The 12078-nt window shown below is 43.2% G+C and overlaps 1 protein-coding gene across 1 annotated transcript in view; it reads right to left on the bottom strand.

The window, feature by feature from the left end:
• The window catches only part of trpc3 (transient receptor potential cation channel, subfamily C, member 3), a 60548-nt gene that overhangs the window by 18776 nt on the left and 29694 nt on the right, over positions 1-12078 (bottom strand). Inside the window, exons 7-8 of the mRNA XM_065018709.1 lie at positions 2249-2513; positions 914-1109 (exon numbers count right to left, since the gene is read on the bottom strand). Coding sequence (XP_064874781.1) covers positions 914-1109; positions 2249-2513 — 461 coding nt within the window. The remainder of the gene's footprint in view (positions 1-913; positions 1110-2248; positions 2514-12078) is intronic.

Below are 12078 nucleotides of genomic sequence, written 5' to 3'. Positions count from 1 at the left end.
CCGTCCCTACGGTGAAGCATGGTGGTGGCAGCATCATGCTGTGGGGATGTTTTTCAGTGGCAGGGACTGGGAGACTAGTCAGGATCGAAGGAAAGATGAACGGAGCAAAGTACAGAGATACTTGATGAAAACCTGCTCCAGAGCTCTCAGGACCTCAGACTGGGGCGAAGGTTCACCTTCCAACAGGACAACGACTATAAGCACACAGCCAAGACAATGCAAGAGTGGCTTCGGGACAAGTCTCTGAATGTCCTTGAATGGACCAGCTTGAGCCCTTTCTTGAACCCAATCGAACATTTCTGGAGAGACCTGAAAATAGCTGTGCATCAACGCTCCCCATCCAACCTGACAGATCTTGAGAGGATCTGCAGAGAAGAATGAAGAAACTCCCCAAATACAGGTGTGCCAAGCTTGTAGCGTCATATCCAAGAAAGTTAAGGCTGTAATCACTGCCAAAGGTGCTTAAACAAGGTACTGAATAAAGTGTCTGAATACTTACGTAAATGTGATATTTCCGTTTTTTTTTTTTTTACACATTTGCAAAAAGTTCTAAAAAACGGTTTTTGCTTTGTCATTATGGGGTATGGGGTATTGTGTGTAACTTCATGAGATAATTTTTTTCATTTTAGAATAAGGCTGTAACGTAACAACATTTTGAAAAAGTGAATACTTTCCGAATGCCCTGCATACAAAAAGATTACACAAAAATACACTAGTATCCCTATACCTATAATCAGATGACATGGTGGGTCTACAGATGCCACTGATTTACCTCTGTGGTGAAGTTTCCCCCTACGTACAGATCTAGGATCTGCTTCCCTTCCCCAATCCTAACCTTAATGATTAGTGGGGAATTTCTCTTATTTACCCAAGATCAGTATCTAGGGGCAACTTCACAACACCAGTCACTCACCTCGATTTCTTGATAGGAGCTGTTGATCATGGCGATCAGCATGTTGAGCAACACCACCACCATGGTCACGTTGTAGATTCCATAGAGCACATAGCCGATGTTCTCGATGAACTTGTGGTTGTACTTGAGCACCACAGAGGACACCTCGGACAGTCCAAATATAGACCAGAACAGAGTCTTGAAGCTCTCCTCCACCCTATGGTGACAAGGAAGGAAGGAAGGGGATAAGAAAGCTATAGGACAGGCTGATCAGATTAGGGGTTTCTAGTTTGTTGTTGTGCCCTAGCGAAATCACAAACTACATTTGGTTGTTGCCCAAAGTGACAGGCGATAAAGTGCTGCTTTAAATAAAGTGATGTCACCTCATGTGTAGCCTAAGTGCGTGAGGAATGAACCAAATATATTGGCATATGTCTTGCTTAATACTAAAATGTATCATCCTGTGTTATAGTATTCTGGTTGCCAAAGTCCCTTTGAGAAACATTTACAACGTGGGAATTGAAATTATATATATTTTTTATTTCAGGTGATGTTGCTGTATTTTATGAATTCCACAGATGTCCTTGGTAAGAGCATAAATGACCATTGTGACTCTTGGCAATGTTAGATGTGTGTATGTGTTGCATTTGTAAGTGTGTGTGTGTGTGTTCCATTTATGCCAAGGCAGCTTGACTAATGAAATGCAATATGGACACTAGAACAATAGAGGAAAATAATAACCATAACAATGGGAAGGATTTCATTTTCTCAGCCTCAGCTTGGAAACAGTAACCTTGGCGGTAATCCACTCCAGTGTGAAATTAGTTATTTTTGCTGAGCTGCCACAAGCTCGGCGGTGCCTTTTCCAATTCAGTTTTGAAGAACTCTTAGAAAGGGAGTCCAAGGTTGGCCATTTTCAACTTCATTCTGCACTACAATGACTGAGTCGATAGACTGAATGAGCTAGCACTGCATGAATGGGCTCAATAGAGGAAGAAAAGAGCTCCCTACATGAATGGAGAACTCATTTGTTGGAGTTTTTTTAATGTAGATAGATCCCAAGCAGTATTACTTTATAAATGTGTACCAATCGTATTCTCAAGTCTGATGTTTTAGGAGTGTATTCATTTTAGGGGCTTTGGGGACAAAACAGTATGGTTGAATGTGTACAAAGCCTCCCTACTGACTGTCAGTCCATTACGGAGTAACTGTTCCTGTCACTGACTCCAGACCTGCCTGAGTGACCATCAATTAATGTCCCTAAAAGTCTGTTCCCATAAGTGTCTCACCATATGTCTATTCCAATAAGTGTTCTCTATACACAAGTGTCCTCTATATGTCTGCTATAGCACTCACGTGGTGAAGGCCGGGTTGACCTTGGCACCCAAGTAGTAAGAATAGAGGATGAACATGCCGATCATGAACGCCAGGAAGACCATGATGAACAGGACCATGAACTTGAAGATGTCTTTGACCGTGCGGCCCAGGGAGATCTGGAGTGGTCCAAAGCTCTCATTAGCCGGCAGAATGTAAGCGATGCGTGTGAAGCTCAGCACCACAGCGATGGCGTACAGCCCTTCTGAGATCAGCTGGGGGTCTGACGGCAGCCACTTGTCCCTTGCTACGTGGAGGAATGGGCAACAGCAACATGAACAATGTGTTTAATGCATTGCGCTATATGACAGTTCTGCACAATGGTTGGGTTACACTTTGTTTTACAGTCCCACACTATGTCTTCGTGGGCTTTGAAATAATAGAGCAAATAGTAATTGTATAATAATTCCCCTAAAAGTAGTCTTTTGTTTCTTTAGGATTCATCAACACAAGCACCAATACATACAATTTCTCAGTAAACGTCAGCTAAAACTAAATGACACAGGACTGTAAAATAAGGTGCTACCACGATTTGCAAAGGCCACTTACGCTCTCAATGTCAAATTAAAAACAGGTGTTTATGTGATTTTATATGTTTGCCCTTTTGCATGTTCTAATGATATACCTAATGATCATTTGTCTCCCTTCTGTGTGCAGTGTACTAGGTGGATAATGTTGCCCTTATAGTCATTCTGTATGTGTACGTCACTGTGTACGATTAGACAATTAGAGCTTAACCTGCGGTAAGAATCTAGTGATTCTTGAGATTAGTGTTCCTGCCCTTAAGCATAATCATTGCTAACACTGTTACACGTCTTGCAGGGCAAGTGATCAGGAAACATCTGTATTGACATTTGTGGTGGTATTTGTAGATGTGTACAAGATGCCTACTTGTATCAACTGTACCTATCACAGGTTTAAGAAGATGGTGCTGCAGTGGACAGCTGCTCCTGGCGAAGTCTGCATTAAAAATAATTTGGTTGTTGCTGATCTTACATTTTTTTTTGTATATAATGTTTCTTGCCATCATTTCATATGTCCGAAAACAGCTTGTGGACATCAGAACAGTGATCATTAACCTCGATTTGATGACCATTTTTGGACATTCTGCTTACCCCGGACCAGGCCCTGATCCCTGGGACTCGAAAGAGAAAGCAGCAGCGAAAGAGAGGCAAGTGAGGTGGTGTCTTGACTACGTTGGCAAGCAAGTAGACCATCATTGCCCTCTACTTTGTTGGCGAACGTGCAGTCACTGGAGAAGAAACTGGTTGAGCTCTGTTTGAGACAATCCTATCAACGGGACCTGAAAAAACTGTAATATCCTATGTTTCTCGGAGTGGTGGCTGAACGAGGACATGGATATCCAACTCTGTTTTTTCTATGCATCGACAAGATCAGATGGCAGACTCGGGTAAGGCGAGAGGGGCAGCGGTGTGTCTCTTTGATAACAACAGCTGGTGCGCGATCTCTAATGTTTAGGAAGTCTAGAGTTTTTCTTTTGCCCGAGTTAGAATCACTCATGATAAGCTGCAGACCATACAAGAGTTCCCATCTATATTTTTTTGTAGCTGTCTATTTATCACCACAAACCAATGCTGGCACTAACACCACACTCAACTAAATCCGTTTTACCAGATTTTTATCAGCATGTCACCTATGCAAATAGAGGCGACACAACTCTAAATAACCTTTACTCCACACTCAGTAACGCATACAAGGCCCTCCCTCTCCCTTCCTTTGGGAAATCAGTTACATCAGTCACCGGCTTCATTAATAAGTGCATCGACGGCGTTGTCTTCATAGTGACCGTACAGTGGTTCCTCCTTTAAAAGTTGTGTCATACTGCTGCACACCTTGTTGGCTGCTGTGGCATTCTGTGGCACGTTATTTAATTGCCAGACATTTTTTCTGTTAATGCAAGTTAGTGCTATTTTGACAACTAGTGGGCATCTTTGAGAAGCATTTGATAGTCTTCCATACTGGCATTACCAGAGAATTTAAAACCTTTTTTGTAATAACATGGTATATGGATTGATTTTAAGAAATTTGGCTTAAATAATTTGAATAACATTATGGTGTTTCTATTCCGAGAAAAATGAAAATATGGTGCTATACAACGTGATGGTCGTGACTAGGCTACAGCATAAGAGGATTGGAGGATTCTAAATTAATATAATAACATTTCCACACCCCAATTTTAGTGTAACCAATACCCAAATGGAGATGATAATCTCATTGATTTATCAAGCCCATTCCCAATGCTTGTCTCAGAACAGCGCAAAACAGTGCTAAAACAGTTGTAGGCTTTTGCTTCAAATTCTATTGCTTCTAACCTCAATACGCTCTTTAAATAAATAAGACCTACACCACTTTTAACAGCACATTACTAAACACTAGTGAGACTCAGGTCGCCTAGGATAGGCCTACAGTGTATCAAAAAATATGACGTGACTCTCCGTTAATAATTACATATAGAGGACTGCAGGATTCTAAATTAAAACCAAAAGCCACCTCATGGGTCTCCCGGTGGCGGTTGTCACGGGTATCAAACCTGCATCAGCCAGTTAAGTTATTTTATATACAGTGGGGAGAACAAGTATTTGATACACTGCCGATTTTGCAGGTTTTCCTACTTACAAAGCATGTAGAGGTCTGTAATTTGTATCATAGGTACACTTCAACTGTGAGAGATGGAATCTAAAACAACAATCCAGAAAATCACATTGTATGTATTTTAAGTAATTAATTTGCATTTTACTGCATGCAATAAATATTTGATCACCTACCAACCAGTAAGAATTCCTGCTCTCACAGACCTGTTAGTTTTTCTTTAAGAAGCCCTCCTGTTCTCCACTCATTACCTGTATTAACTGCACCTGTTTGAACTCGTTACCTGTATAAAAGACACCTGTCCACACACTCAATCAAACAGACTCCAAACTCTCCACAATGGCCAAGACCAGAGACCTGTGTAAGGACATCAGGGATAAAATTGTAGACCTGCACAAGGCTGGGATGGGCTACAGGACAATAGGCAAGCAGCTTGGTGAGAAGGCAACAACTGTTGGCGCAATTATTAGAAAATGGAAGAAGTTCAAGATGACGGTCAATCACCCTCGGTCTGGGGCTCCATGCCAGATCTCACCTTGTGGGGAATCAATGATCATGAGGAAGGTGAGGGATCAGCCCAGAACTACACGGCAGGACCTGGTCAATGACCTGAAGAGAGCTGGAACCACAGTCTCAAAGAAAACCATTAGTAACACACTACGCCGTCATTGATTAAAATCCTGCAGCGCATGCAAGATCCCCCTGCTCAAGCCAGCGCATGTCCAGGCCCATCTGAAGTTTACCAATGACCATCTGGATGATCCAGAGGAGGAATGGGAGAAGGTCATGTGGTCTGGTGAGACAAAAATAGAGCTTTTTGGTCTAAACTCCACTCGCCGTGTTTGGAGGAAGAAGAAGGATGAATACAACCCCAAGAACACCATCCCAACCATGAAGCATGGAGGTGGAAACATGCTGCAGCTTTTCTGCAAAGGGGACAGGACGACTGCACCGTATTGAGGGGAGGATGGATGGGGCCATGTATCGCGAGATCTTGGCCAACAACCTCCTTCCCTAATTAAGAGCATTGAAGATGGGTCGTGGCTGGGTCTTCCAGCATGTAAACGACCCAAAACACACAGCCAGGGCAACTAAGGAGTGGCTCCGTACGAAGCATCTCAAGGTCCTGGAGTGGCCTAGCCAGTCTTCAGATCTGAACCCAATAGAAAATCTTTGGAGGGAGCTGAAAGTCCATATTGCCCAGTGACAGCCCCGAAACCTGAAGGATCTGGAGGTCTGTATGGAGGAGTGGGTCAAAATCCCTGCTGCAGTGTGTGCAAACCTGGTCAAGAACTACAGGAAACGTATGATCTCTGTAATTGCAAACAAAGGTTTCTATACCAAATATTAAGTTCTGCTTTTCTGATGTATCAAATACTTATGTCATGTAATAAAATGCAAATTAATTACTTAAAAATCATACAATGTGATTTTCTGGATTGTTGTTTTAGATTCCGTCTCTCACAGTTGAAGTGTACCTATGATACAAATGACAGACCTCTACATGCTTTGTAAGTAGGAAAACCTGCAAAATCGGCAGTGTATCAAATACTTGTTCTCCCCACTGTAGGTCTAGGCCCCGAAGAAATAAACTCCAATTAAGCCCTCTTGTTGTTTATAAAGTCAAATTAAAATGAAGAATATTGTTGAAATGAATTGCTCGACCGGTGTACGTTTTCTCCATCTGTTGGTGTGCAACAGTTGCATCACAAGTTAGCTATATTTTCAGCACCTGCAACTGTTCATCTCCTATTGACTGCGCTGCGGTTGCCGCCAGTTGTTTCTTTAAATTGAATCTTTATTTAACTAGGCAAGTCAGGTAAGAACAAATTCTTACTTACAATGGCAGCCTACCCCGGCCAAACCCGGATGACGCTGGGCCAATTGTGCGCCGCACTATGGCACTCCCAATCGCAGTTGGATGTGATACAGCCTGTGTTCGAACCAGGGACTGTATTAATGCCTCTCGCACCGAGATGCAGTGCCTTAGACCGCTGCGCCACTCAGGACCCATGACCAATATATGTATATATATTTTGTTTTTCAGAACATTAACCGTGTGTAGGTAGATACGTGTATCGGTAGATACAAATGATTTGTTGCAAGTTGGGGGGGTTCACACTTAGCTGGGCTATTAGACAATTCTTTAGTAAAGTTTGAAGTCTATTGTTCAGCTAATAACCCATTGTGAAAAACTAATAATAATACTTTTTCACCTTTCCACTTGTTAAAGATTCCAATTGATAAAGTGTTTTTAGCCACAATTGGCCCCAATCCCAACTAATACATTTGGGCACAGTTGATAGCGTGCTGGACTTCGGGCTAGAATGTTGAGGGCTCGAAACCTGCTCCCTGCTCAAGAGAATATTAGTGTAGCACTGCTGTCTTCCCCGCTCCTCAGTTCTTACCTCTTTCCCTTTCTGTCTTAGACACCTCTCTCGCCACCTCCTCTTTTTTAAATAATGCACACCATATGTGCATTGAAGTACAGATTTAACTTGTATTTATAATATAACAATGATCATAATTATAATGCATGTATTATGTATTTATAAACACCTGGATAAGGAACTTTCAATAAAGTTTTCACATTCTCCACTGGTTGAAATTAAGTATCTCATTGAAATACTACACCTATCCTGTGTCCTCAGATTAATGCAGATGAAGGGAGTTAGATATGCATAGGAAGTGTAGTGTACTGTTTTTTTCTGTATATATGAATTTCAAATCAGCCTTTACTTAAATCATGTTTCTAGTCTATTGCATAGTTACAATGTGTAATCATTGATGTCCCAGGAGCGGTAAACACTGTTGAAGTGTATAATTGTAAAACATACATGCAGACACAGCATCATTCAAAGAATGGAGTTTTATACATCTGGTATTGGATATGACTGAAAAAGAATGTCTCACAGAGATTCATACCTGAACCGCACCTTTATTTGCCAAGGAAGAGTACATGATCAGTGAATATATTCCATGTACAGGCTACAATATGGGGATCTCATGTGTGGTAATAACTACAGTACATGTATATAGGACTTGCATCCATGGCACAATAAAGTTATTATATTCTACTCTATCCATAGGCTTCATTAATGCCATTCAGACTTGAAGTCGATACAACAACTATGATACCCGAGGTTCATAGATTGGTATGAATATTAGTTCAGAACCTAACATTTTACACAGATCAGCTACATACTGGAGCTAGCTACACATCCATAGGGACACAGTTATTTTTATCTTCCACTACACAAGTAAATAGTTACCTCAGCTTTGTACAACACACATTACAATTTCATACTCATGTCATAACGCTAGCTAGCTAGCTGGCTGGTGTTAGCTAGTCAGCTAACATGCTAAATAGCAATTTTCATAAATTAACTTTATGACAAAAAATATGCACAATCGTTTTTCTCTACAAATATGTCTCTAACATATTCCTCTTTTATTTTTGCTTGACTCGTTATGACATAATTTCTTACATTTGCTTCCACTGTAATGTTTTTGTCAGACATCTTTGCTGGAGAAAGTCACCAGCGACGGGTGGCATAACATTATTTTGTCATTGGAACCACTCGATATGATTGGTCATATAAAAACCTTTGGACCCAAATGCATAATGTGTGCTCTAACTCCCCCTTGCGGTGGTCTGGAACAATGAAGCAGAGACGCTGGGTACCTCTAAGTCCTGCAGTGGAAGCTCACAACTTTTAAAGGAGGAACCACTGTACGTACATACCCCAACCAGAAGCCATGGATTACATGCACCATCCGCACTGAGCTAAATGCTAGAGCTGCCACTTTCAACGTTCGGGACATTAATCCGGAAGCTTATAAGAAATCCCACTACACCCTCCAACAAGCCATCAAACAGGCAAAGCATCAATACAGGACAAAGATCGAATCCTATGCTGGCTCTGACGCTCGACTGATGTAGCAGGGCTTGCAAACTATCATGAATTATAAAGCGAAGCCCAGCCGTGAGCTGCCCACCGACATGAGTCTACCAGACAAGCTAAATGCCTTCTATGCTCCTTTGAGGCAAGCAACACTGAACCATGCATGAGAGCACCAGTTAACATTTACAAGGCCGCGGGGCCAGATGGAATACCAGGACGCGTACTCAGCGCATGCACTGACCAGCTGGCAAGTGTCTTCACTGACATTTTCAACCATCTCTGACCCGGTCTGGTATACCAACTTGTTTCAAACAGACCACCATTGTCCCCATACCCATGAACGCCAAGGTAACCTGCCTAAATTACTATCGCCCAATAACACTCACATCTTTAACCATGAAATGCTTTGAAAGGCTGGTCATGGCTCATATCAACACCATATTCCCAGACACCATGAACTCACTCCAATTCGCATACCGCCCCAAAAGATCCACAAATTACACCATCTCTATTGTACTCCACACTGCCCTCACCCACCGAGACAAAAGGAATACCCATGTAAGAATGCTGTTTGCCTGAGGCTGATGCCGTGCAGGTGTTTGTAGACATGCACATACACACACTCTCATTCAAATAAACACATACAACACCCTGGATGCTTCTGTGTATTAAAGATTTTTACTTAAAAAAAGAAGAAATAATGCTGTTCATTCACTACAGCTCAGCATTCAACATCATAGTGCCCTCCAAGTTCATCACCAAGCTCAGGGCCCTGGGACTGAACGCCTCCCTCTGCAACTCAATCCTGCACTTCCGGACCGGCCACCCCCAGGGCAGGTAACAACACATCCGACACGCTGACCATTAACACGGGGACCCTCAGGGGATTATGCTTTTGTCCCTTCCTCCCTGTTCACCCACGACTGCATGGCCCGCACAGCTCCAACACCATCATCAAGTTTGCTGATGACAAGACGGTGGTAGGAGTGATCACCGATGTCGATGACGCAGTCTATAGGGAGTAAATCTGTGAGCTGGCAGGTGTGGATCTTCAATGCACAACCTCTCCTTCAACTACAGCAAGATAAAGGAGCTGATCGTGGACTACAGGAAACGGAGGGGCAAGTATGCACCCATCCACATCGATGGGGCTGTATTGGAGCGGTTCGGGGGCTGTATTGGAGCGGTTCGAGAGCTTCAAGTTCCTCTGTGTCCACATCAATAAGGAATTAACATGGTCCATACACACCCACACAGTTGTGAACTGGGCACATCAGCGCCACTTCCCCCTTTTCAGGAGGCTGAAAATATTTGGCATGGGCACTCAGATCATAAAAACGTTCTACAGCTGCACCATTGATAGGATCTTGACTGGCTGCATCACCGCTTGGTATGGCAACTGCAAGGCATCCGACCACAAGCCGCAACAGAGAGTAGTGAGTGCGGCCCAGTACATCCCTGGGGCCGAGCTCCCTACCATCCAGGACTTCTACACCAGGCAGTGTCAGAGGAAGGCCCAAAAAATGGTTAAAGATTCCAGCCACCCAAGTCATACACTGTTGCCAAGTTTGGAAACAACAGGACCCTGAACAGCTTCTACCCCCAAGCCTTAAGACTGCTAAATAGCTAATCAAATGGCTACCCGGACTATCTGCATTTACCCTTTTTTGCATTAACTCTCTTGCACTCTTTGCACACACACTGGACTCCACCAACACACACACACACACACACATACACACACACACACACAGCACGCGCGCACACACACAGCATGCGCACACACACATAGCACGCGCACACATGCATACTGACGCCACACACACACGCTACTGTCTGCTTTCTATACTTTTGCTTAGTCACTTTAACCCTACCTATATGAACATAGCACTGGAAGACACTGGAAGATGGCCCCAACGGAAATGCCAGCATCGCTACTAGCTCTTAGAAAACGTTGCAGTATTTGGTTTCTTTATGTACTATTTTTTACATTTTTAGCTCAGGAAATGTTTTGTTGTATTACATACAGCCGGGAAAAACTATTGGATATTAGAGAGGCGGTAACTCATCAGAACTACCAGCATTACGACTTAAGAATACAACTTCCCTGGAGCAGATCTTTTGTTCACTCTTCCCAGAGAAATTAAACTTATTCCAAAGGCCGACCCAAAACATCGCTGGTGGAGGAGAGGCACTCGAGGTGGCCTGCTGGTTTGACATAGAGGTGCGCACACCACCCACTGCTTCCGAGTATATTACTCGCTAATGTTCAGTCTTTCTTTCCAGAGAGACATCGGGGCCTGTAACATAATTTCTTTCACAGAAACATGGCTCTCTCGGGATATTCGGTAAAGCCAGCAGGATTCTCAGTACATCGCGCAGACAGGAATAAATATCTCTCCGGAAAGCAGAAGGGCGGAGGGGTGTGTTTCATGATTAACGACTTATGGTGTAATTCTAGGAACATACAGGAACTCAAGTCCTTTTGTTCACCCGACCTAGAATACCTCACAATTAAATGCCAACCATTATCTCCCAAGAGAATTCTCCTCCATCATCGCCACAGCGTTTAAATCCCACCTCAAGCCGAAACCTTGACGGCCCTCAAAGAACTTCACTGGACTTTATGCAAACTGGAAACCACATATCCTGAGGGTGCATTTGTAGTAGCTGGGGATTTTAACAAAGCAAATCTGAGGACTAGGCTGCCGAAGTTCTATCAACACATTGACTGTACTACTCGCTCTACTAAGACTCTCGACCATTGCAATTCAAACTTCCGGAATGCTTACAAGGCCCTCCCCCGCCCTCCTTCCAGCAAATCTGACCACGACTCCATCTTGCTCCTCCCGTCCTATAGGCAGGAACTCAAACAGGAAGTGCCTGTGCTTCGTACTATTCAATGCTGGTCTGCCCAATTGGTATCCACGCTTCAGGATTGGTTTGATCACGTGGACTGGGATATGTTACGGGTCATCTTGCTTCCGGACAGGCTAAACACATTCTTCACACGATTTGAAGATAACACAGTGCCACCGATGTGGCCCGCTACCAAGGACTGTGGGCTCTCCTTCTCCATGACCAACCTGAGTAAAATATTTAAATGTGTTAACCATTAACCACCATTAACCAGCTGGCTGGTGTGTTTACGGGCATATTCAATATCTCCCTATCCCAGTCTGCTGTCCCCACATGCTCAAGATAGCTACCATTGTTCCTGTACCCAAGAAGGCAAAGGTAACTGAACTTAAAAACTATGGCCTTGTAGCACTCACCTCTGTCATCATGAAAGTGCTT

Source organism: Oncorhynchus nerka, linkage group LG5 (genome assembly GCF_034236695.1).
Source record: "Oncorhynchus nerka isolate Pitt River linkage group LG5, Oner_Uvic_2.0, whole genome shotgun sequence".
Taxonomy (NCBI): Eukaryota; Metazoa; Chordata; class Actinopteri; order Salmoniformes; family Salmonidae; genus Oncorhynchus; species Oncorhynchus nerka.
Note: the sequence above shows the minus strand (reverse complement) of the source record. Positions and strands in the feature narration are given on the sequence as shown.